Source organism: Myotis nattereri, assembly GCF_964212035.1.
Source record: "Myotis nattereri genome assembly, chromosome: 2".
In the NCBI taxonomy this organism is placed as follows: domain Eukaryota; kingdom Metazoa; phylum Chordata; class Mammalia; order Chiroptera; family Vespertilionidae; genus Myotis; species Myotis nattereri.
This window is the reverse complement of record NC_138076.1, coordinates 30,598,233-30,625,433: the sequence shown is the minus strand read 5'-3', so window position 1 is coordinate 30,625,433 and position 27,201 is coordinate 30,598,233. Positions and strand designations below refer to the sequence as shown.

General features: G+C 41.2%; 1 protein-coding gene across 2 annotated transcripts in view; it reads left to right on the top strand.

The window, feature by feature from the left end:
* ARHGEF7 (Rho guanine nucleotide exchange factor 7) overlaps positions 1 to 27,201 on the top strand; it is a 132,175-nt gene that overhangs the window by 88,422 nt on the left and 16,552 nt on the right. For both annotated transcript variants that reach the window (XM_081085158.1, XM_081085159.1), the window contains exons 9-17: positions 4,359 to 4,481; positions 10,422 to 10,560; positions 11,339 to 11,398; positions 12,114 to 12,260; positions 15,355 to 15,441; positions 18,482 to 18,560; positions 18,758 to 18,897; positions 21,946 to 22,170; positions 25,282 to 25,375. In XM_081085158.1, the coding sequence (XP_080941284.1) occupies positions 4,359 to 4,481; positions 10,422 to 10,560; positions 11,339 to 11,398; positions 12,114 to 12,260; positions 15,355 to 15,441; positions 18,482 to 18,560; positions 18,758 to 18,897; positions 21,946 to 22,170; positions 25,282 to 25,375 (1,094 nt within the window). The remainder of the gene's footprint in view (positions 1 to 4,358; positions 4,482 to 10,421; positions 10,561 to 11,338; positions 11,399 to 12,113; positions 12,261 to 15,354; positions 15,442 to 18,481; positions 18,561 to 18,757; positions 18,898 to 21,945; positions 22,171 to 25,281; positions 25,376 to 27,201) is intronic.

Sequence of the window (27,201 nt, the reverse complement as noted above, 5' to 3'; positions counted from 1 at the left end):
GAGGGAGAGCTTGCACTGGGTCCTTTGTCTTAAGGGGTTTTAGCTGTTTTCCAAAGACAGGGATTTTAGGGGAGGTCTTGAGAGGATCTCAGTAGAATATTCTTCAGCTTTCCAGGTATGTTCTTTCAGTGTCGTGATCTCTACTGACTGGTTGGACCTAGGGGTCATTAGTTCTTGCAGCTGGTCCTGATGTCAGCCATGGTGTTGCTTCCTCTGATTTTGCTGCTTTCCTGGGCCTGAAGCTGAAACTGTCTCTATGGTCAACAGACCTCAGACTTCGTTCCTAAGATTATTTGAAGCAGTCAGAACCTCATTATTCTTGGGGCTTAATGCTTAAGGGAGTGGCCATGCAAGGTCTTTTATAGGAGTTGAATGAGGCTATTCTCTGGCCCTCTTGTTCCTCCCCCAAGGGGGTCTACCACATTAATAGCAGCATGCCAGGGGAGAAAAGGTGGTGGTGAGTATAGTGAATTCTGGCAAAATTAGGTTGAGTGAGGTAATAAAACTCTAGGGCCAGGCTCAGTGGGGCCAAAGAAAAACTGTACAATGAAGTAAATGTTCATATGTAAACCATATTAACATAATTTTAATTGATGAAATATAAAAAATGAAATCCATTGGCTTAGATTATAGGTACGTTCTCCTTTGAATGTATCAACGGCTGTGGTGTTGGATCAGGTTGGAAGTGAAATCATAACAGTATATGGCACAGCACTGAGCAATGAAGTCTTAATAGTTTAATCATTTTCATGTGCACATCTCTAACAATGTTCTTCTCTTGTTCATAAAACTTTGTCATCCTATCATTGCAGTTACCTTCAACCCCCCTTCCATTCTAGAAGCCAGGATCTACTATTTCACTTTGCTCCTGAGTATGAACATCACCTGCTCAAATGCCAGTATGTAGTAGTTTGAAAATAGGTGTGTCTCAGGTGTCTGGATCCCGGTAGAAAGCAGGTGGTCCGATGTATCTTCTGGTGCAGCATCCTTGCTGTGTGTGATGACTGGTCTTTGGGTGATTTGTAAAGGATGCTGGCTGGCCTTTGCGCCTTCTCCTGGAGGGTGTGTGCTTTCTTCCTCTGTGGGCTGGCAGCAGTTTGTGTCATAAAATTGAGGCATCATCGGCTGTCTTGTATTTCTTTAATTTTTGTATGTGTTTCATTTTACCCAAAAAGATTGCAGTCACTTTTAAGGTAGAGAAGATTTCTTACCTTTTTAATCTGTTACCAGTGTCTGAATAAATAGTCGAAGTTTGTTTGTTAGGTAAGTGATTATTTATATTATAGATAGAGTTGTGGCTAATTCCTGAAGGCTATTAAAACCCCCACTTAGGAGTTCACACTTGGAAAAGAGTCTGCTAGCTGTTCAGATACTAGTTTACATTGACTTGAGATGAGGATAAATGAACTAAACAATAAAACCTCAGTAAGCCTGGTTATTGCCTTACGTAAATGCTGTTGATGGAATTACTGTGCCTTTTTCGCATAATAGTAATGGTGATAATTGCCTTCATTTTTTGTCTGCTTGCTTTTTTCTGTACCTGCCACTAATTTATTCATGGCTTATGTTCATTTCTTTCAATATATTCATATGTACACTAGGTACTTATTATGTTATATTGTAGAAGTCACTCTGGAGCCTTCTGGTTTTCACCTCTAGCCATGCTGCCTGGTCTCATGGTCTCCCTTGATTATCATCCTGCTGCCTTTCACCTCCTCTGTGTTGGACACTGGTGTCTTCCTGTCTTGTTGCTGCAGTCTCTCATTTGCTAGGACTGTCCTGAGGAAAGAGTGCATAGAAACAGTTAGTTCATGTTCATATTAATTATGATGCATGGAGGTAGAATTGTTTCCATCCATTGTTTAAGGTTCAGTGTTGTTGAGAAGTCCCTGGCCATTCTAGTTCCTGATTCTTTTGTTTGAAACTTGTGTTTTCCCCTCAAAGCCTTTAGTGTCTTTGTTTCTAGAATCCTGAACTTCGATGCTGATGCATATATTGGATTTGTGTCATTTTGCATCCCTCCTGCTGGCACTTTGGGTTCTTTCCAACTGGAGATTCATGTCTTTTAGTCTGCCGAATTTTATGATAATTTCTTTGATTTACTTCTGTTTATTTTGTTTTTCTGTATCTGGAATTTTTATCCTAACGTGGAACTGCTTGGCCTGGTCTTTTAATCTTATCTTTCCAATTAATCTGGGAGATTTCAGAGCTTCATTTTCCAGATTTCTTTTGTCTTTCTCAATTGCTCTTCCATTTTAATTTTCAAATGCTCCTTTGCTTTTGTCCTGAATGTTCTTATTTTCAAGGTATCAGTGTAAGAACGTCCAAACCTGTAGAGGATTTTTATAAAAATTTATTTGAGCCACACTGAGGACACACCTGTCAACAGACTGAGATAACAATTTGCAGTTTCTTTTTGTGCATTTGAAATTAAGGAGGAGCTAAGGAAGATTACATGGAGATGGGAGAAAGCAAGGTGGGGATTAGATTACAGGATAGTTAAGAAAAGATGAGCCCAGCCTGTGTGGTTCAGTGGTTGAGCGTTGACCATGAACCAAGAGGTTGTTACCAGTTCAATTCCCGGTCGGAGCACATGCCCGGGTTTGGGCTTGATCCCCAGTATTGGGCGTGCAGGAGGCAGCTGATCGATGATGTTTCTCTCATCGATGTTTCTCTCTATCCCTCTCCCTTCCTCTCTCTCTCTTCAGAAATCAATAAAAACATATTTTAAAGAAGAAAAGATGAAACATTACTAAAAAGATATAGTCTTGGGGCATGATTGCCCACCATGACCTGCCCAGTTAGGAATTTATAATCAAATCACCCTGTGAGGTTACTTTCCATAGGAAACCCCCCTCCCCCTTTTTTTTCTCTCTCATCCACAAAAGCATGCTTTTCCTTTTTTTTATAGATCTTGTGTTATTTCTTTCAGGATTAATTACAATTCTTTTGAATATTTTTCTGCTCCCTGCAGAGTAACTATAATGTCCCCCCCCCCCCGCCCCCTTTTCATAGATTCCCACCTTTTGTCCTTTGCTGTTCTCGTTAGATTTTTTTTCCAAAAGTATTTGGTCATATTTCTGTGTCTTCTTATAATTAAGATTGGTGCCCTAAACTTTTGAGTGGAAGTGCTGACCATGGGTTATAACTTGTTGACTGTTTTGTTGGAGAACCCCTGCTGTTACGATTTTATGCTCGATTTTTCTCTGGGTCTGATTCCCTCAGGAGAAGAGAAGGCTTTTTTGGTTTCCTGCTTTGAAGGTTGCAATCCTTTCTGTCTGTGCTTTGGGGTTCTGGTGACAAAGGAGACTGGGGTGAGGATGGCTGGTCAGTGTCCTTTCATGGTCCCTTTTTTCTAAGGATTCCTGCTGGTATGCTCAACTTCTGGTCCACAAAGATAAGTGTCTTGCTGCCTCACAGACCTTTAAAATATATATTTTACTGATTTTTTACAGAGAGGAAGGGAGAGGGATAGAGAGTTAGAAACATCGATGAGAGAGAAACATCAATCAGCTGCCTCCTGCACACTCCCCACTGGGGATGTGCCCGCAACCAAGGTACATGCTCTTGACCGGAATCGAACCTGGGACCCTTGAGTCCGCAGGCTGACGCTCTATCCACTGAGCCAAACCAGTTAGGGCCTCACAGACCTTTACCCAGCTGTTTGTGGCCCCACTGCTGAATGGCAGCCCCATTGCAGGGGGCCCCGGTGTGATCTTGGAGTTGGATTTGCCTGCCCAGTTATGACGGCTCATCATATGCTTTTTAGCTTCCAAAGTTGGTTCTTCCAAAGTTTCAATTCTTTCTGTTCTTGTGAGTTGATGCCTTCTAACATCAACCGTCATGTAGTGTGGATTTGGGAAGGAGAGCAGTTGATAGATGTGCTCAATGTCCAGTCTTCACCTGAAGGAAAAGGTGGCTTTTGTATTTTTTATGTGTGTGCATATCTTGATGTTACTTTGGTAGAAAACCGTACTAACCAAATAGCCACATTTTATAATTCTCCTTGTTTCATGCAAAATGTGAGGCTTCATAACATCTACTGGTATTTTCCTCACGACCCAAAGAAGCCTGGACTTGGGGGTTTGTAGCTCTGCTATGCATAGGTCCTGGCATCTGGATGGAGGAAAGGGTGGGAGTTAATTCACTGTTTCGTAGCAGAGCAGCTTTCAAGGTAAGTACTTCTCCCTGCTATATGCCTGCTTTGAACAGAAATATTCTTGGATTTGGATATTTTGTTTTCATAGAGGTGGTACACAAGGAGGTCTTTCTTGGTCAAAATAATCTGTTTATTACTTAGCAATTTTCCTTCTGTCTATAAAATTTAGGATTATTTCCTTTGTGTTGCATGTCTCCAGGTTGCCTGAAGCTCAGCAGAGAGTTGGAGGCTGCTTTTTAAATCTGATGCCACAAATGAAAACCTTGTACCTTTCATATTGTGCCAATCACCCATCTGCCGTGAATGTTCTCACAGAGCACAGGTGCGTTCACTTAGACCTGAAAGGAAAGGACTTCTTGGGGTACCCTCCAAAATACTAATATTCATTTGATTATATTCAACAATGAAAATGTTAATTACCCCTTGAAATTAGTGCCTGAAAAGTACTGGTAAGACGTCTTTGAAATGCATATTAGAATTTGTATAATGGAAAGGTTATTTTTAAATGTCTCCCCTTAAGTCTAGACTAGAGCTCTTTGGAAAATGACTTGAAGCTGCTGGTAAGTATTCTGGAATGTAGCTACAAGCTAGATCAGGGTACCAAATCAGTTTTCTTTTAGGCCATAAAACTGGAAGTACATGAGACAGATTTTCTGTAAAAGATAATATCTCATTTAAAACGAGGGCTGGGTTTTATAGGTATATTTAACATTAAATTGGAGACAATCAGCAACCTGAAACAAAATTAAACACGTGAAACAGAATGTACAGATTTTCTGCTAGGTTGTTAAGACAAGGCTGGTCTGTTTCCTGAGAATTGTAAGAAGACTGAGGAATGTTGCAGTCATTAGCAGATGTTATCACAAGAGGCACAGATTTTTATTAATAAGTGTTTTAAAAAATGTTTATGGTTTCTTTTTTGAACCCTTTTAAGCTCGTGGGCCCAGGTCACCTCACATCTGTAAAAATGTCTATTTCATAGGGCTATTGTAAGCATTAAGCAAAAAACATGTATAAACTGATCTGGAGTGAGTGAACATGATAAATGCCCTGAAATGAAGCAGCAGTCTTTGACATGTTGATGAACAGAAGGGAGATTAGGATACATAGTGTCAAACAGAAACAAAAAACCCAAAGGACCTCCAACCCCTACCCAATACTTCGCCCTCCCTCACCTTTCCAGGAGGGTGGGCTATGTTAGCACACACCTTTCTGAAACCACGAAACATGCATTCACTTATGCTCTTGCTGTCTACTACTGGGAATTAAAAATTAAATGAAATTTCTACAGACTTGAAATGCAAGCATTACATTGTGTTTCTGAAAAGTTTAAAAGGAATTATTGATGCAGTCATAGGGGAGATAAATAGAAAGCAAATAGAATGCTAGGGCAAAATTATGATCTTTTTTATCTTTGCTCTCCATCCCTCTTTTTGGGGGGGAATGCTCTAAAATTGGGTTGGAAGTTTGATGAGAGTGAATAATTTTAGGGAAAGATTCTCACTAAATATTTTTCTCATTAAAGTGAGGATCTGCCCTGAGGATGACATTTAAAGCAAATTCAGACTGTTAAAGTTTCCTAAAATAACACTTCCAAGGAAATGCTTGCAAGTATGTGCTGTTTATCCTCTCTTCTGTACTATTACTTTAATGACTGTGTCATAGCTGAAATGTAAGTGTAGCATTTCCCCAAAATAACAGGGAAAGAATAGATAAGTTTCTGAGTGGGGAAACTATGCCTACTCCGTGTGGCTTGTCCCAGAGTTGGGAGGTGGGTGGAGAAGTCATGCTCTGGCCGTGTGAGCCTCGGAGAGGATGCGGCAGGATGCACTGCCTGTGTGCCCTCCTGAGGTCCCTGAGCAGCCAGAGTCCCCACTCTGTTCACAGGCCAGACCCCACTTCTGAAGCGTAAGTCCATGAATGGAGATGAGGATTGCAGTTGGCTAGTAGCTTCTGTCAGGGTTCACCACTTTTCATTCTGAATCTTAACTTGTAACCTCTTTCCTATGTTTATGCCTGAATATGTTTTTTAAGGATTAAGTGTAGTATTTTGAAATTTTCAAATCTTATTTTCAGTCTTATTGGGTTAATTTAAATTCTGAGTTTGAATTTGTGAATACATTCACACAACCACCAATTCTAGAATTATAGCTGATATGTACCTTTTGCATTATCATATGATAGTAGACATCATATATTCATGGTTGCCTATTTTGAATGAATTATAGGTTTCATAATTTAGTCTGTAAAATGAGTTTTGTTTTCCCCCAGCACTTTAATTGTTACTTTTTGCTTGGCTACAATATAGTTCTCCTTATTTGTGTTCCTTTTGTTGCCTTCTTGCAGCCCACAGTGTCATTTCAGTAAATACAGAGGAGATTCACTGTATAAGGATTGCTCACATCAGTAGAAAGAGCCATTGTTTTGTCAAAATAGCTGTAACCAACTGTTTTATTTTATTGTACTAAATTAAAAAATGAACCATTGATTTATAAAGTTCTGTTTCTTTTCTTAACTGCATATGTTCTGGCATTATAAAAATGTCATATGTATATTAAAAGATGTTACTTTTGCTTGCAACAGTTACTTACATTTTAAGTTGTAGGTTTTTTTTTTACAGGGGTGAGGGGTGATAAGGATAACTTGCTTAGTTTTATTCATATTTCTCTGCTATAACTATAGTTATAAAATATAAAATATAATCCTTAAATATCAAAAGTACATAAATAGACTTTTCTGTGATTTTCCTGTAGTAGAAAGGCCCTGCATGGATTGTATTTAAAGGAGGGGAAATATACTTCTAGTATCATAAAGTTTTAGTTTTATGCTTGATTAGTTGTTCAATTCTTAGAGAAATGGATATAAAATATAAATTGCTCCTTCTTAAATCCATCATTTTACTCATGCTTTAGGCCAGTGATGGCGAACCTTTTGAGCTCGGCGTGTCAGCATTTTGAAAAACCCTAACTTAACTCTGGTGCCATGTCACATATAGAAATTTTTGATATTTGCAACCATAGTAAAACAAAGACTTATATTTTTGATATTTATTTTATATATTTAAATGCCATTTAACAAAGAAAAATCAACCAAAAAAATGAGTTCGCGTGTCACCTCTGACACGCGTGTCATAGGTTCGCCATCACTGCTTTAGGGGTTGATAGAGTGAGTAATTTGAAGAGGAGCATTTCTGAGTAAGGATTTATGAGGAGTGTGTGTGTGTGTGTGTGTGTGGTGGGGTGGGAGGGTGGGGGGGTGGGGGGGGTGGCGCGGGGCAGGCCACGTGAGTGTGAAAGACAAAGCAGTATGGTATGGTTAGAGGGGCCGGACCAGACACAGTATGAACCTCTTGGGTTCAGCTGTCCTGCTAGCAGTGAGAACAGAGGCAGTTGCGGTCTTGCTGGGAGTCCTCATCTGTAAACATGCATAATAATCCTTATGGCACAGGCCCAGAGTGGTGCTTATGGGAATCATGTACAGAAGCATTTGCTCTGATGCCCAGCACAGAGTGCTGGTCCCATAGTGTCACGCCCTTCTCTCCGTCCTTTTTCCTGACTGTTCTTTCTGCAGCTCTCACTTCTGCCTGAGCTCAGCAGAAGGTTGGGGGAGGTGGGAGGAAGGCAGCAGGTTGAAGTCAGTCTTGGGGCACTCTTCACTTACCAGCCTATCTCTTGTGAGAAAAGGCAAAATGATAAAACTATGCAAACAAGTACTCCAGGATATTGCTCATAGCTTTTAAATCACCATGACCTCTGGGATGAACACTAGACTAATCACAACAAGGTTCTGAAATATCACTATTCCTGGTTTCAGTAATCCCAGCCCTGTGTTTTTCCTGAGAAAACCATTCTTAGAAAGCACAATGTTATATACACAGAGATATGGAATTGTGTGTTGGTTATGAAAGCAGGCGCACACACACAGCCCTAGAAGGAGTTTGACAGCTTCTATGGTAACATTTTAAATTGCGTCACCATGATGGCTGTCTTAACTGGAAGGACATCATCATGAAGCCTTATTTCTTACAGAAATGAGAAAATGTTTATTTTATGTGTTTTTATAGCTAGGATTATATTTTCACTTTTTTGTAGTTTGCTTTGATTTTTATAATATCTCCTAAATGGTATATGTGTTTGTTTATTTAAAAAGTTGATATTAAAAACATGTATGTGTAGATTAATTGGTAGATTAGATAGCTGGCACTATTAACATTATTACTGTATTTTTTATGCAATCCAGGAATACACTCTGATTTTATATATTTATTTATTAAATATATTTTTATTGATTTCAGAGAGGAAAGGAGAGAGAGAGGGAAGTGGAAACATCAATGATGAAAGAGAATCATTGATTGGCTGCCTCCTGCACACCCCACACTGGGGATCGAGCCTGCAACCCTGGCATGTGCCCTGACGGGGAATGGAACCGTGACCTCCTGGTTCATAGGTTGACGTTCAACCACTGAGCCGCACCGACTGGGCTGCACTCTGATTTTAAATGCAATGTACCTTGCTTACTTAACCAGGTCCCCCGAGTTGTCACAAACTTGAATTTAGATAGCAGTAGTCTTCTAAAGAGGTCTTACATGTAAGGCTAATTCCCTAGGGATTAATTAATTTGTTTTCAAACTGATATTTGAAACCTTATATTTCTAAGTTGGTTTAGTTAAGTAAGATGATTTCTTCTTTAGATGCATCACTGTGGTCAGTTGAGGATGGGATAAGAGGTGGTGGGGAGTACCAACACCAATTTTTGCTCTCACACCTTCTCACAATGAAATCCTTTTAGGTTGAACCATAGGAAAGTGTTATATTCATCACTTTTGAGCTGACATTTTCAAATGGTTTATCTTAAATTTTGTAAGGAGCCCTTGGAGTGGCTGCTGGTCCTAAGAAGTTTGGGCAGGGGGCCAGTTAGACCTAGGTGGGTGGAGGGATGGAGGAAGTGAGGCAGCAGCTGGGTCCTTGTGTTCAGATTCAGGTAACCTACATTGGGGGCGAATGTGTTCAGTTATTCTTTAGCATCTTATTTTATGGCTTCATTTATAATGCTCTTCCTGATAGGTGACATGGAGCCTCAGAGTTCACTCTCTTCTCTTCCCAGTAGGTGACCTGACCTGGTGCTTCTTTTCTCCCAGCCTGTCTATCCCCCATTTTCCCATATCTGGAATGACATGTGCAGCAACAGTGAGGAACACAGATCCAGGTCCTCACATGGATCCTAAACATCATTTGTCCTGCAGTGGAGAGACAGAAATGCAGAGTTTCAGCCACTGATACGAGTCATAAATGTGTCAATGACAGAGGTTGACTCCCATTGCACTCCTGGCCATCCTGGGTCATTCTAAACCTAGGGCTGCTGAATTGGATATTCAGGGCAAACAGTGTATGCATGATGCTACAGGGCTCAGGAGGGCATTGTTGTTGTAAAAGGTACACGAATAATAGTGAAGTTGAGGGTGAAAAAGTAGTAAAATACTACAAACTTCTTTTTTTTTTTTAATATATTTTATTGATTTTTCACAGAGAGGAAGGGAGAGAGATAGAGAGTTAGAAACATCAATGAGAGAGAAACATCGATCAGCTGCCTCCTGCACATCTCCTACTGGGGATGTGCCCGCAACCCAGGTACATGCCCTTGACCGGAATCGAACCTGGGACCTCTCAGTCCGCAGGCCGGCGCTCTATCCACTGAGCCAAACCGGTTTCGGCTAAATATTAAGTATTTTATTGTGCCACATTGTGCACTCTAAAGGAAACACTGTTGCTCTCACAAGTGCTTTAGGTTGCAGTTGATGTTCAGGGGATGTTGGGTGGACTGATAAACGTCTGGAGTGTTAATGCTCTGATTCAGGTTATTAGAGTTTTAAAGCATTTTTCTCCTCTTACGTTTTTTACCATTTTGAAGTTCCCATATAATTGGAATCTATTTGAGCTCTAAGACTACACACTTACATTTGACCCTTCTGTATGAAATTGGCTTGCTGAAATGACCTTTCTTGAGTAGAATTGTATAGGTGACTACATGTATTCTATATTATGCACAATTGTTTTTACTCATAATGAGAGACGTAACATGAACCTTCTGGGGTATCCTTTGGTGTTTTGAAATAACCAGCACATGTTTGGTTAGAAAAGCTATAGTTTTGACAATATAAATGGTATGCTGTTATATTTTTGCTAGTGGGGATAAGGGAACGTCACTATGGTGAACTCTTAACAGCAGTGCCTTATTCTTTCATTGCTGGCGGCTTGTTGCTTAGTGAGGAGTTGGGAGAGTTCATGGAGATGAAAGGTGCCAACAGTCCGGGGATTCTCGTGTTGACCACTGGCCTCAGCAAACCATTCATGCGCCTGGATAAGTACCCCACGCTGCTCAAGGAGCTCGAGAGACACATGGAGGTACTGCTTATCACATGTCTGTCCCTGGAGTCCATTAGCCACTGTAAGAGAAATTATTAATGATTTACTTTGGAATCAACAAAAAGAGTTTACCAAGGTTTTTTAATTCAGTGGATTTTCCAAATGATTTTCTTAAGTATTAATTTTTTTCTCCTTATCCCGGCTCCTTTATCTCCTTTTTCACCCACTGCTGCTGATAGAAAAAGTTTCGAAAGGTAGAAAATGCTAATAGCATTGAAGAGTCCTAGCAGGAACATTTAGCTACAATTATTAAGTGCATAAGTTGTGGAGTAATATAATGTAAAAGCATCATTTAATTAAAGATAGGTATTTATCTTATTTCTGAAAAACAGGCTGTGAGCCTTGCAGAAGTTTGGGTTTGGTGAACTATTGGCTAGGGTTTGCTGAGCTTTTCCGGTCAAGGGCAGGCTGTTGGTCTTCTCCACAACTGCTCGCCTACTGCCAAGGCAGCAGAGCCGAGTATTAGGAGTGGGTGTGGTGTGTGCTGTCTGCATTCACTACAGCAGATGTTGCTCTCCTGACTCCAGCTCAGCGCTTGGCTTCTCTCTTCGAATGATTGTTTCCCCTAAGGCCACTGGCTCCATGATTCCCTTAAAGAATAAGAGGCGGCAGTTTAATGCTGGGAAAAATAGGATAGGACGTATAGGACATATTACAGGTTGAAAAGTATTGGAAGATTCAGTAGAGTCTATAGAGAATGTCTTTTTAAGAAAAAGCTTTTCATTATAAAAGCTAATCGTGTGTTCTTTTACTCAAGGATTATCATCCGGATAGACAAGATATTCAAAAATCCATGACTGCCTTCAAAAACCTTTCAGTAAGTGATTAAGCATATTATGGAGTGTTTTTTCTTACATAGTATTATGGCAAATGAATGTAGAAAAACTGTTTATCAGCTGAAAAAGTTAGATGATAAAAAAAATTACCTGTGAAGTATAATTAAGGTTTACTCTGGTGAAATAAAAATGAGCATACATAGTAGTTATTCCATGACTGGTAAGTTCTCATGCTTTACTAGACTTTGGAGACTAGAACAATGGAATGATAATTGTTTAAATTTTTTAAAGGCTCCACATATTTGATGCATTAGCTACCTGAAAATGACTTACACATGTTTTAGCCTTCATCCAGTCAGTGTCTTTAGTGATAGAGTATGAAATGGAATACTGGTGGTTCCATTTTATTTTTTGTCTGCTGTCTTATTGACTGTGTTTCTGAGATACACACCTTATAGCATAAATGCTGCTTATCTTTTTCCCCCTCTTAGTCTTCTATATTGGCAGATATTAATAAAATCAGAAAATATTTTTCTTGTCCAGTCTGCATTTTTTCTTCCATAAGTGGCAAAATATGCTATATTTTTCTAAAACAGTGTTTCTTATTTCAAAGGTTTGCCTCTCTGGACTTGATTCCATGCTTGTGAATTAAACACATTACGTGTCTTAAGAAGAATTAAGATAAAAAGCAATATGGCCAAAACTTACAATTCTGGAAGTTTGTCTCTTTTAATAGTGTTTTACTATGTTTTCCAGGCCCAGTGTCAAGATGTACGGAAAAGGAAAGAGCTGGAGTTGCAGATCTTGACAGAAGCCATCCGGAGCTGGGAAGGAGATGACATTAAGACCCTGGGCAACGTCATTTACATGTCCCAGGTCATGATTCAGTGTGCCGGAAGTGAGGTACTGTCATGCAAGTGTGCAGAGAGTGGATGGGAACAGCAGTGGAAGAAACACATGCCATGGAAGGGATACCAGCCATGTGCTGTTGGTCTTTGTTCTTATTTTAGTTTCTTGGTTGTTTTCCCTGAAACCATTAAAAAGTCTCGGATAAAAATTAAGAGCTGAACATAATTTGCATTAAATGTTTTATAAATGCTTTTAAAGTTTTCTTAGTGACAGTCAAGATATGTTTTGATGATTGTGTAATACAAAATTTTAAAGGACTACCAAATGATGACAACATTTTAATAGGACTCCTAGCTTATAATTTGTCTACTTTTTGTCCTTGCCAAATATAAAAGTGGTTTCCGGTATGTTAGCAAGGCTTAGCTGGCTGTGGACCACTTGACCAGTTAAGATGCAGCCAAGAGCGGTTATGATCAAAGTCTATATCAGTGTCGACTAAGAGATGGTGTCAGGAGAGGATTTTAGATCCCTTGTTAGTAGTCCAGTTTGGCAAATGTCTGCCACAGAGAAGTATGGGCTTCTGGCCATGGGCTTCTTACCAACACTGCCATTCCAGGAAATCTACCGTTTTCCATGGTTAGATCATTATACTGTTCTATTATCTAATACTAGGGGCCCGGTGCACGAAATTCGTGCACTGGGTGTGTGTATGTGTGGGGGAGTGTCCCTCAGCCCAGCCTGCCCCCTCTCACATACTGGGAGCCATCAGGCGTTGACCCCCATCACCCTCCAATCGCAGGATCGGCCCCTTGCCCAGGCCTGACGCCTCTGACAGAGGTGTCAGGCTTGGACAGGGGACCCCCATCTCCCCCCGATCACTGGCTCTGGCCCCCGCCCAGGCCTGAGGCCTCTGGCCCAGGAATCATGCCTGGGCAGGGGACCCCCATCTCCCTCTGATCGCTTGCTCCACCCCCCGCCCAAGCCTGACGCCTCTGACCCAGGCTTCAGGCCTGGGCAAGGGGACCATCATATCCCCCCAATCCCCGGCTCAGCCCCCCGCCCAGGCCTGATGCCTCGGCCAGAGGAGTTGACCCTCATCACCCTCCGATCACCAATCACCGGATCGGCCCCTTGACCAGGCCTGAGGCCTCTGGCAGAGGTGTCAGGCCTGGGCAGGGGACCCCCAGCTCCCCGCGGTTGCAGGCTCCGCCCCTGCCCAGGCCTAACGCCTCTGGCTGAGGCGTCCGGCCCGGGCAGCGGGGACCCGCAGCTGCAGCGGCCCCGCGATCGTGGGCTCCTCTTTAGGCCCAGGCAAGGGACCCCTAGCTCCTGGGACTGCCAGCTTCGACCGTGCCCAGCTCCCATCGCTGGCTCCACCCCTACTTCCTGCTATCACTGGCCAGGGCGGCAAAGGCGCCTGATTCTCTGATCATGGGAGACCCTGGGGCCGCCTTTGCCCTGCCCCCCAGCTCTTAGCTCCCCCCTGGGTTTCCGATCACTGTCAGTGGCAGGGGGCTTCTTCCTGCTTTCCCTTTCGCCTCCCTGCATTGTGCCTACATATGCAAATTAACCGCCATCTTGTTGGCAGTTAACCGCCATCTTGTTGGCAGTTAACTGCCAATCTTAGTTGGCAGTTAACTGCCAATCATAGTTGGCAGTTAATTTGCATATAGCCCTGATTAGCCAATGACAAGGGTATCGTCGTACGCCAATTACCATTTTTCTCTTTTATTAGTGTAGATTAATTGACATTTGCTTATGGGAATCACAGTTATCTTACAGGTTTGGTTTAAGTGAGAGATGAAACCAGATCCTTGTGCTATCCCCACACAGTGAAATTTGAGCAGTTTGTGTTTCAGTATTCACAAGTTACATCTTCATTGGGTCACTAAGCTAGTACCTCTTTATGAATTCTATTTTACCTTTATAAAAAATTATCAACATGATCAAAATATGCTCACTACCCATTTCAAACATGACATTTTTAGGGCAGTAAGAAAAATGAAACTTGTACTCACAATGCACATTCCTTCCTGCCTATGAAATTAAAAAATGATATCAGCCCACTAGTTGTTAATTTGGGTATCATAAGAAATCATGACTTTCTAATAGACTACAGTGATTAAAGAAAACAACCCAAATCTTAATTCTTTTTTTAAGTTATGCACTTTTAAATTTTATTTAAAAAATCTATAGAAACATTTCTCAGTGTTTTCTTTATAATATTAGATCTAGAAAACATTCACTTAAGAAAAAGATTTAAAGTTATAATGATGACTGAAAAGATGATAATATCCCTGTTTCCCTCTCACCCTTTCACTTTCTGTAAAAACCAATGGAAAAAACATCCTCCCGTGAGGACTAACAAAAAAAGGAAATAGAAAAAGGAGGGGAATATAATAAGCACTTTTCAACAACTTCTTTAGAGTATAGAATGTCTTTTTCAAGGCACTTTGCCTGTGGCTGGTGTTCGAAGTCTACTTGGAGACGTGGCTTCCTGGTATCATTTGCTTTTGTGGGCAGTGGTTAAATGGCAACTTGTGACAAAGGCTATCTGCATGTTCCTTCTGTGTCTCCTTTTAGGCTCTAGGAATTTTTGTCCTTTAGTTGTGGTCTCTGGGGCTTTACTTACCTTATGGAAGTGAATGATTTCTAACACATAATGCTTTTAAGCCTTTCGTGTACACTAGATTAAGTTTACGGGATGGATGCGAACAACATTAAATTGATATATCAGGAGTTATAGGGAAGTGCCAGGAATTATTAATAGACCAAAATTGATTTTAACGTTTTATTTTACCCACTTTTTATCATGAAAGGTCCACCTATTTCCCCTCCTCCCACTAAAATTTTACAAGTTCTTTTGTTGTTTTTTCCTCGATCACAAAAATAAAATTTTAGATTAATTATAAAAAGAGTTAATGGCAGCGATAGATCCTTTAACCAAATTTTTAAAGAAGATGTTACATGGGCTACTTGTAAGTCTAATAATTCATTCTAATTTTGTTTCCATTTAATACAGCTAATGTAATTTGGTAGAAATACCTAAATGGAAAATATAATGCAATGTTTCAGAAGATTTAGTTTAAATATTTGTTTTCACATCTGTAAATACATGTTTTTGGATTTATTTGATCTTTTACTTTAGGAAAAGAATGAAAGATATCTTCTACTCTTCCCAAATATTTTGCTAATGTTGTCTGCCAGTCCCAGGATGAGTGGTTTTATCTATCAGGTAAAACACATTTTAAATTTATTTTTTATTGTGTGTCTGAGAATCATTTCTAGGCATATTTTGAATATTTTCATTAAATAGTAGCTATCACTATTTATGCGTTGTGTGTAGTGTTATGTGTATAGTGTTATACATTCAAATATGTACATACATCTCCTGTCTGTGTATTTTGATGCCACTGTACAAACATCCTGGTATTAATCCTAAGCGAAAAAAAGAAGGGAACAAATGAAACTTACAGAACTATCTCCTAAGGGCACAGATCCTGAGGTGCAAGGTAAGCTGTGCCACCCCCTGAAGTCATATTTGCAGTTGCCACTTCTTTCCTGGTTGTTGTGCCATCGTAGGTGCCACTGTGGGTTGGGCTGGGCTTCAGACTGAGACGCTTCATAAGCAGGGTAGCACGGTAAGAGGCATTGGCAGATGTCAGGTGTTACAAGTAGTAGTAGATGATCACTTATCCTCTTTATTCTAGTGTTCTATAATTTCACTGATTTTCTTTGAGAAGATATGAGAGCTGATTTAAATGAAAACACAGGGCAGATCTTTTCTGGTTTTTTGTTTTTTGTTTTTTTGGTGGTTGTTTTTTTTACACAGTCATCCCTTGGTTTCTGCAAGGGACTGGTTCCAGGACTCCCTCTCAGATACTAAAATCCATGGATGCTCAAATCTCATATAAAATGGCATGGAGCAGTGCTTACAGTTGGCCCTCCCCATCCTCAGGTTCCTAGTCATGGATAGAAAATACTGTTTTTGATCTGCAGTTGATTGAATCTGTGGATGTAAAACCGATGGGTAGGGAGGTCTGACTGTAATTTACAGTGCTGGTATCGAGCAGATTATAGTTTCCCTGTATGTCTAATAGGTGCTTCTAGAAAGGTTGTATTACCTTTTTTCTGTGTAGTTAGAGAAACTAATGCCTTTCCCATCAGTATGTAAAGGCCTGGCCAGTCACCAGATACTGCTTCAGCAGAATCACCACTTTGTTTCCTCTGAGTTGCATTTCTTCAGAATAGTGGGTTGTTTCATATTGTCCGCGACAAGAACACTGGTGAATCCTCAGTCAAAAGTGTCTACAGCTTATTTGTATCCAGAAAGCTTTATCTGCCATCCAGAGAGTTGTCATCACACAGTTATTCCAAAAGGAGCACTTTAAAGTTGATAAAGCAAATATATATGGACAAACCCAGAAAAATAATACCTCTTGATTTGTAAGTCTGTTTCTGAGCAGATGTTTAGATATAGCGGCTACTTGTGTTCCCTCAAACTGGCAGCTCCTGCTTTGTTAAATGACCCTAATAAACATAAAGCAGAGTCCTTTATTGTCAGCACTCTCTGGCTTCATGTTTCATATCTTAAGAGACTGAGATGGGGCCCTCCTCTGACCTGAGGAAGCAGAGGTTGCCCTTTGGGTCAGGCCAGGCCCCTATGGATGACCAGGCTGGTGAGTTTGCTCTGGATGTTGGCATTGATGTGCCACGGGAGGTCAGACCACGTGTATGACCTGTTTTCCCACTCTGCACAGTTTCCTGTGAGGTGTTGCTCTCTGAGTGCTGTGACCTATGTATTGTGAATATTTATATCTGGCTTTGACTGACATTAAAAAGCATTAAATCTAGCAGTAACCAGAACCTTCTATCCCTTGGTGTTGATTTACTAGGTTAAAAGCAGTCACACAGCTTTGTTTCTGTAGGACTTCTCAAAGCTACTAATACACTTGTGTGCATTATGAATCTTGGAAAGGAGTGCACAGTATACAGCATTTTTCAGATTCATCCGACCCTAGAAGGATCAAGTACTGGCTAATGTTTCACCACCAAATGCCAGGACAGGCTTTCTCGGTGTACTGGATCGTTCTACTTCCATGAGCTGTAGGAGGATGTTCAGCAGCACTTCTGGCCTGCTTTCCTCTATGTATCGGGAGCACCCACATCTCTGTGACTTTGCCGGTGTCCTCCGCAGGGCAGCCCTTCTTTCCCCTGTACCTTGCTGAGAACTACTACTTTCGGAGGTGCTGAGAGAGTCCTCCACAGGTGGCTTGGCCCAAACGCTGTTAGACTTTTCCTAAAGACTTGGTTGATCACCAGGTACATTAGTATATCCGTGAAGATGTTTGGTCTACACTAGCCCATATACCTAACTCCATGTGCTGTGACTGGCTAGGCTACCGAGGCAAGAAAGGTGGTCATTGACCATACAGCCACAGCACAATCCTTGGATCAAGAAGACATGGTAACTTCTTGTGTATTAATCCAGTAAACCAAAAGTGAAAATAAGTGATGTGTGCTGTTTGAAACCAGGGATGTCTTCTTAAGGGTGGATGGTTTTTTTGTCAGGACCAAGTTTCAAGCACCTTTTGGTGTGAACCAAATGTCTCAGTGACGTTTTGGACAGGACCAAGTCCTGCCTGGCTATTTGCAGTCCTTTTCTGGTGTCTCTCCGGTAGCATTTCCTATTTCAGTTCCCAAGTCCTCCATTTTCAGAATGGACAGGTTGGCTGCTGTTTTCTGCATTTTGTGCAGCGCTCAGCACAGCTGCTGACTTCCTGTCTGGTGGACAATCAAGTATAACTTGTACAATTCCTCTTGCCCCAGTTTCCCCCAATTTTGCCTTCAAACATGGAACTTTCTCTGCATTTCTTTATGAGGCAAATCTGTGCTTCCTTTTCATAAACATGTCATTTAAAATAGCTACCATAGATGCTAGTGTGTTTTTTTTTTTAATCATAATATGTAATGTTTTTGTGTCCTCACATTTATGTTTAGAGTAACTCACCAGTTGGAATTTATTTGTGTTCTAGTTTGCTGCTCTGTACCTTTTTGCTGAGGCTCAGTTTGTTGATTATAGTATTATGATTACTTATTTGAGATAGAGGCTTTTTGTGTTATACATGTATCTGGTACAAACAAGACAGCTTTTGTGGTTTACAAATGCAGTTCCTCTGCCATTTCTAAAATTATTAGTATCTACTTTAGTAACGGTACCTTCTTTACTAGAAAAGCACTAATTGTGTTTTTTTTGTGGGGGGGCTCTTTTTTAGGGAAAGCTACCAACGACAGGAATGACAATCACAAAGCTTGAGGACAGTGAAAATCATAGAAATGCATTTGAAATATCAGGTGATAGGCAAAAACCTTGCGGATGCTATCTGTCATGGTGATGAGAGGCAGCTTACCATCTGTGTGCAGATTCTTGCTTGACTATTTCAGAGGGCTGATGTTTAACTTTGTTGAAGTATACTCTGGGTGTATGTATGTGCATGTGTGTGCTTTCTACCAATTTTCCAATTTCAGCCCGTTTTTCTCATCTCTTCTAGGGAGCATGATCGAGCGGATATTGGTATCATGCAACAACCAGCAGGATCTTCATGAATGGGTGGACCATCTACAGAAGCAAACGAAAGTCACATCTGTCAGCAATCCCCCCATTAAGCCTCATTCTGTGCCGTCTCATACCGTAAGGACCCCATACTTCTGCCTCCAAACTCCAGGGTCAGCTTTTGGTTGAGTTGTCAGCAAGTGGTCAAGTAATTTAAAGCATTATCAATATCTGGATCAAGAATGCACAATACTTGCCTTGTACTTCTCTGCAAATATTTGCTTATTTCCATTGAGTAATGAGTAGCTTCACAGTGGTCACACTTGTGAAACAGCCCTAGGTTGTGCTTCATCACATACAGTCAGTGGCACTTGGGCAGGAGTCTGCTGCCGTGCTCAGATGGGCCTCAGAGAGTAAGGTACTGGGGTTTTCAACTGAAACTTGAAGAGTGTGCTTTTTCTGAGAAGTTTAAGTATTTCTGTTGTTTCATCAAAAAATAAGTATTTATGATGATGAAAAGGACCAGATTCATGTTGAAGGCATTAAAATGTATTTTTTGACTCATTATTTTGATTTTAAGAAAACCACTTCTACTTAGAAAAGCTCAACAGCTCAGCTTATTGGTTTTTTAGATACATAAACCTTTCAAAATAGATCAGTACCAAAGTGTCATTTTTTAAAACTTCTCTTTATTGGTGTTTTTTTGCTTAAGATATTGCATCATTTGTCATCTTTACCAAACAATATTGAAGAACCAGGCACACCTTTTTACAAATGACTTACGATTACATAGCATTTCCAGTTGGTAGGTTTCTCTCACATCCTTAAATTGTTATGATCTTTGTCAGGACGTTTCCTACCATGTAATTCGCTTCTGCATTCGTTATCCTTGGCATTAAAGTTTTAGCTCAGAAAGGGTGGCTGTAGCATAGCATTCTGGTCATGGTATCATCTTACTCGAAATCTCTCAACAGTATGGAGGCTAAAACTGCTCATTTCCTTTAGCTGATATGTCATTTTGAATGACTCTGCCATTTATAACTCCATACTTTAAAAAATACTAAAGATGCCCTAACAGGTTTGGCTCAGTGGATAGAGCGTCGGCCTGCGGACTCAAGGGTCCCAGGTTCGATTCTGGTCAAGGGCATGTACCTTGGTTTCGGGCACATACCCAGTAGGGAGTGTGCAGGAGGCAGCTGATCAATGTTTCTAACTCTCTGTCCTTCTTCCTTCCTCTCTGTAAAAAATCAATAAAATATATAAAAAATATATATTAAAGACGCTTAGCTTTCATGGTACTAAACTTACTTCAAAGGCATGTATGTATGTGTGTGTTTATAAAGAAAAATGAAATGCCTTTTCATTCAAATTGTTAGTAACAGTCTGAAACTAAGCTTTATAAAATTTCATTTCAGGTAAAAGCTTTTTCTATTTGGACCCTGGCCTCTCATAATCCTTTTCATGTCACCCAGTGGCAAGGGAGGTGCCCCATCAGCAGGGATTTTAAGTCCCCACTCTGTGGATGACGCTGTTCCTCACATACAGGCTTTTGAAATTTGCCTTCTTAGGGAACTTCTTTTTGGGGAATTGAGTGTTCTCCCTGTGTTCTGTCCATATCTAGCTTGAATAATGTTCTAATTTAGCACAAAGCATACCTCTTTTGACTTATTTGAGGAAGGAGAAACACCACCAAATATTACTTACTACTACATTATTGCTAGAAGGGATGTTTTGCATAATTTTATTCTTTTGTGAATTATTTTTTTGAAAAAAATTTTATAGTAGTTGTGTAGCAAATGACAAGCACTGACACACACACCAGGACAGGCCCATGGTTTCTGCAGAAAGTTTGTTCTTAAATATGGTGGCATCAGCTAGAGCCAGGGTTTTCTTATTTTAAACATGTATTTCAAATATTGTTCAGCTTTCTTTCCTTTTTTTTTAAGAATTTTTTTAAAATAGTTTTTATTGATTTCGGAGAGGAAGGGAGAGGGAGAGAGAGATAGAAACATCAATAATGAGAGAGAATCATTGATCAACTGCCTCCTGTATGCCCCCACTGGAGATCAAGCCCGCATGTGCCCTTGGCCAGAATCGAACCTGGGACCCTTCAGTCCGCGGGCCAACGTTCTATTCACTGAGCCAAAGCAGCAGCTAGGACTAAAAAATAGAGTTTTACTGATTTCAGAGAGGAAGGGAGGGGGGGGGTGGCGGTGGAGAGAAACATCAGTGATGAGAGAGCATCATTGATTGGCTGTCTCCTGCACGCCTCCTATTGGGGATCAAGCCTGTAACCCGGGCATGTGCCCTGATCTGGAATCCAACTGTGACCTCTTGCTTGGTTCCTGGGTCGATGCTCAATCACTGACCCACACGGGCTGGGTTGTTCAACTTTCTAATAATGGCTTCACTCAGGTTTACAGATCACAGAATCACTCAGCTCTTGCTCCTGTTAAGCATGCCTTATTGCTTTGGGTCATTGGCTAATTTTGAATTAATTTATTTAACATTTTCTTATTTAATTGTCACTGTGATGGGTTTTCCAGTAATATAAACCCCAGTGATCAAGCCTTCTGAGAAGTTAGATCTCTATAACTTTGTTTTGATTAAAGTTAATCAAATAATTTGTTTTATTCCAGAGAGTGGCAGTTTTTTCCTATAAAAAAACCAGGTAGTAAATATTTTCAGCACTATAGGCAATATGGTCTCTGTAACACAAAAGCAGCTATCAACAGAGGTGGGCCTGGCTGTGCCACTCCTTAGTTAAACAAAACCTGGGGTCAGGTCCAAGCTTTGCCCACTCCTAAATTACAGGCACTGAATAACAGCGGACTGGGGAGGATCACCCTCCCCCATAGTCTTGCTCCTAGTAAAATTCTGATATAGTATATATTAAATGAAATACCTTTTTGCAAATGTTAATCCATGGCAAATAAAGGTGGTGGTGGAGTGTTGTCCGGGTTTCAGTTCCCCAGCGTCCTACTGCCTCCTAACCCAGGCTAGGCCGCAGCCTGAAGCAGAATCTTTGGGGTATCGCAGAGTCAAACTGCTTGGAGAAATGATAATCTGGGGGTTATTTCGTTGGGTGCATTTTTTAAAATTAGCGGAACTAAGTGTATTTGATTGAGGTTTCTTTGATGGTGAATGTTCTCTTTTTTGCTTTTTCTTGTTCTTTTCCTTGGTTAGCTCCCCACCCATTCGATCACCCCATCCAGCAAGCATGCAGACAGCAAGTCGGTGCCACTGACGCCTGCCTACCACACACTGCCCCATCCCTCCCACCACGGCACCCCACACACGACCATCAACTGGGGGCCCCTGGAGCCTCCGAAGACCCCGAAGCCATGGAGTCTGAGCTGTCTGCGACCCGCACCTCCCCTCCGGCCCTCAGCTGCTCTCTGCTACAAGGAGGTGAGGTCTGAGCGAAAGTGAGCGTGACCTGACATCGGGACGTGTCAGGTTGGTTGTGCTGTGCTTCATTCCAGTAAATTCAGAAATAATGGGAAATCACGAATTTCTACCTGTGACATAAAAGTGCAGCTCAGCTTCTTTGAACTGTGAAGGGTCTGCCTTTCTTTATTGTCATTTCCTTCTGTTTAGGGGCCTGGGAGGCTGTGGAGACCCTGTAGGGCGGGCGGTTAGTGCAACATCGGACCCTCTCTGTGCCCCTCATGGCCTTTTCTGTGCTCACCGTGGTCCTATCTTGAGGACTCGGAAGCTTCCCATGGGCTTCCCATGGGCTTCCCATGGGCCTCTAGCTGAGTCTGAAATGGTTTTCAGCTTCCAGTCATGATGGGTCTCACTATTTCTGCATGCTGTTCTGCTGTGCCTTCCTTATGATCCTTTTCCAAATTTGAGATCTTGCCCGGGAACCCTACATTTACACATAAAAAATGAAAGTTAAGACGGCTTTTCTCTTTGTGTAAGAGGTCATTATGCACGTTGCTCTTTTCCTTTCTAATCCAGGATTTTGTGCAGTTAAAATATGATTCCCAGCCATAAATAAGTATTAACAGTTTCCTGCACTTTCATGCTAGGTTTTATACAATAAATCTGCTTTGATGAGGAAAGGACGTGCCATGAGAATTGCATTCTGAGAAGTGTTAGCACTCGAGGAAGCTTGATAATTGAAATGATGAGAGTTGGTTATCACGAGCGTGAGCGGCATGAATGAGTATGGTTATCATGCGTATGAACTTGAGTGTGAGTTGGCAGTATGGTCATCGTGAATGTGGATATGGTTACTGTGAGTGTGAGTGTCGTTATTGTGAGGGCGAGTATGGTGATTGTGAGAATCAATGTGGTTGCAATGAGCGTGAGTGTGGGTGAGGATGGTGAGTAGGGGTGTGAGTGTGGTTATTCTATTAGCCTGAGTATGAGTATGGGTAGAGTGTGAGAATGCATATTGTTATCATGTGAGCATGTGACCATGGTTATTCTGAGTGAGTGTGGTTATCACTGTTGTGATTATCATAAGTGTGTGTGTGAGTGTGAGCATGGTGAAAAACTATTGCCTGATAGGAGTCTCCACGTCCAGTCAGAGACCAAATTTGCCTAAGAATCTGGAGCAGACCCTCCCTTAATCCTTGCTAGCAATTCTAAAAATTTTAAGACACCTAGAACAGTGCTACATAAATTATTATTTCTTTACATTTTTTGTTCTTAATGAATTTTGAATTTTTTGATATGTCTCGCTGATGGTGGTTATATGCCCAAGTCAGAAATGTCTTTATCATGGGCAGTTCCTTAAAGAATGTTGATGTTCTTTATTACCTAGTTTAGTGTTTACAGGTAGCACAGGCAAGCACTGGTGGAGATTTCATTATTGAGAAGGAAAATTGGGATAAAGGTGTTAATTAAGCAAAGGAACAGAAAGGCAGGGGAAGAGGTGTGGCATGAACGTGAGCTTCTGGTTTGGGTAAGTCTGGCTACAGTTGCTTTGCTGGACCCCATGCTGTAGAAAAGGTTTCACACTCTTAAGTATTGTACAGTATTACTGAGCACCTCTAAGCACTTAGTGAAAAGAAGTCTTACTGAGTATGGCAAAAAACGGAGCAGCCAGCCTTGTCTGCGTCGAGGAGTCGGGTGTGCAATGTGTGTGGATTTGTGCCCTCTGCAAGTGTGGTGGGTGCCTTGTCTGGTGCGCCGCCAGGCGTCTCATGTCTTTGCTTTGAGTTATGGAAACCACCAAACACATGCTGTGTTTATTTCTCTGTGAGCTGATTTCTGCTGCATTTTAAAGAGTTTTTAAATACTTATTTTTATGGAAAATATTTTGAAGAGATACCTTTAAACATAAAGTTTTGTTCCCTCTGTGCTTTCAGTCTGACTCATCCCATAGCACGTCACCTTCTGAGTCTTGGTTTCTCATTGTAAGATTCACAAATGGCTTATGTAATTTAAATGATGCGAAAATGAACCCTTTTAAAAAATATATATTTTATTGATTTTTTACAGAGAGGAAGGGAGAGGGATAGAGAGTTAGAAACATCGATGAGAGAGAAGCATCGATCAGCTGCCTCCTGCACACCTCCTACTGGGGATGTGCCCGCAACCAAGGTACATGCCCTTGACCGGAATCAAACCTGGGACCTTTCAGTCTGCAGGCCGACGCTCTATCCACTGAGCCAAACCGTTTAAGGCAGAACCCTTTTTGATACTGATAATTTAATGCATGCTTGACAATTGAAACTTTACCCACTCCATTGGACTTCTTCCTTCTCTCAGTTTTTCACCTTCATCTTCTGCAGTTTGTGAAGTTGTGTTGTAGAGGTAAGAGGTAGACCATTACATTATGAATTTAGCTCTGAACTAGTGTGAACATGCTCTAGAGAGCCAGTGTCTCATCTTCTCTCTGTATCTGTGCTCAAGGCCGATAGGATGATCTATCTTACTCCATTTTCTTCTCCCCAAGGCTTCAAATATTTTCCTAAAGGACTCATTTTTTACTTACCTCTCCTTTAAAAATAGCCCTGGGCTTGGCCAGGTGACTCGGTTGATGAGAGTGTTTTCCCAATACGCCAAGGTAAGTGGGTTCTGTCTCCTGTCAGGGCATATACGAGATTCAGCCAGTGAATGTATGTATAGGTGGAACAGCAAGTTGATGTTTCTCCCTCTCGCAAATAAAAAAATTGTAAAAATAGCCTTAGTTTTCTCATCTCTTTCTAGTTAGTGGCAGCAGATGGGTCTGTGCCAGAATTAGTAGCATGCGTGGCTCTCTGTGCGCACGCCAGCCAGCTGTCCTTTCCTCTCCAGAGGCTGCCTGCCTCCCCTCTGCTGTGTGTGTGACAATGCTGATGGACCTAAGTACCATGAGGGTTCTTACCAGTTACTGTCCTAGTATTGATTTTAAATTAATGCTCCGCTGCTGGCAAAAAATCAAAATATGAGAAACATAGGAAACTTTTAACAGTGAATGACTGTGGTGATTTAATATTTTGCATCTTTACAGTGACACTGATCTGTCAGTAAAAATTACTGCCTTGGGAAATTGTCAGCATTTTTTCTCTTTTTTTCCCTTAGGATCTTAGTAAGAGTCCCAAGACCATGAAAAAGTTGCTACCTAAGCGTAAACCAGAGCGGAAGCCTTCAGATGAAGAGTTTGCACTGAGGAAAAGTGAGTCTGTGGGCACAAAGGCCCGGGTCTGCCTCACACCCCACAGCACAGTGTGCCTGGGATAGGGAGATGGCTTCTCAAAGACTTCAAACACAAGTCAGGTCGGAGCCTTCGTGGCACTTCCAAAGGAAATTGTTGGAGCAGCAAGAGCGACATACTACTGCGGTGCAGACACTCGAGCAGGAAAGAAACACTAGTGATGTGCTGTCGGATTGGACGCAGGGTTTGTGGGAGTGAGGCTTTCAGCTTGTAGGGACTGTGATGGGACAGGACTCTGAGGCCAGGGGAAGGTCTGGGCCAGTGGTGAGAATTTCAGGGTTGTTCTCTGTGCTTAGGTGGTTTCTCAAGCTGTGAGATTGAACAGACAAAGAAGAAGAGAAAGGTTTGAGTCTTAGATGATGAGGGAGGGAAGGAGCTAGCAGAAGAAGGACCAGGAGGTAATGAGAAAACCAAGGGTTTTTGTATGGGCTAAAGGAGAAACTTTAACTGTGTGGACCACTGTGTAACTAGTGCCTGTGCACAGCAAGTACTAAGTAAACCTGACTCCTTTAAAGTCACATCGTAATTCTGTAAGTTACTTTAACCTTTATTACATTCAGAATCAGAGAAGTTTTTCTGGTTATTAGAACCAGTGGTTTCCTCCTCTGTGCCACATAGAAAATGTTCGCTGTCCTCTCATTAATTTACCTTCTTCAACCTTCTCAGGGAAGCCAGTCCCTTTCTGGCTTCATGATGCTTTTGTGGCACTGAGGAGGAAACCACTGTACTTGCCCACGTCTGAAAATAATCCAGTTACATCAGCTGCACAGAGGGAATGGCCTGTTCTAGAAGTTACCTTGCAACACCTCCTGAAATTAAACTAGTTAAATGTTACCTTTCTTACTCCTGAGAGAGGAGCTTGTTATGGAGCTTATAATGAGAAACCTGTTAATTGATTGGTCCCAATTCGTGAAATTTAAGTCAGCTTCTCAGTTGCTCTTAAACTCTTCATACTGGAGTTTATTTTTCAGTAGGTACTATTCAGCTTGCTTTGTATATAACTGTCTTACTATCATAAAATAACAGAGGGTTTAGTGTGCAACTTATAAATATTTCAGCCTTCCATTCTTCTTACATTTTTATTACAGTAGGTGAGCTTTTTAAAAAATATATCCAGCCTGGCCGGCCTGGCTCAATGGTTGAGCGTCGACCTATAACCAGAAGGTCACAGTTCAGTTGCAGTCAGGGCATATACCCAGGTTGCAGGCTTGCTCCCCAATGTGGGGCATGCAGGAGGCAGCTAGTCAATGTTTCTCTTTCATCATTGATGTTTCTGTCTCTCTCTCCCTCTCCCTTCCTCTCTGAAATCAATAAAAATATATTTTTAAAAATATCCAAATATTGTGTTAGAAAATATAGACAATCTAGGGAAACAAGCTAGAGAAACAATTTAACCCTAGGTTCCTATGAAGTGTGAGCCTCTGAGCTTGGTACTAATACCATTAGATGCTGTTAGTCTGGAAGATTCTGTTCTCTGTACCTGTGATCTCTGAGAGTGAAGCCAGTGTCTGGAATAATCCATAGCTTAAGGAAGAGCCCTGGAATGATACCTTCAAGCTTTAGATTGTGCCTTATAAATTTCTTAGATGAAATCTCTAGTAGGAATTTGTGGATCGTAGGAAATGTTCTTTGTAAAGCCTCTGATAAATGTGGTCATATCGCCTGTCTTCATTCCTACCAGCTGTGGATGAAGGGAAGACTTTCTCTCCACTATCCATATCAACATTGAGAATTGTCAGCTTTTTCACTTGTTATCAGTTTGGTATGTGAAAACCTGATGCTTTGTT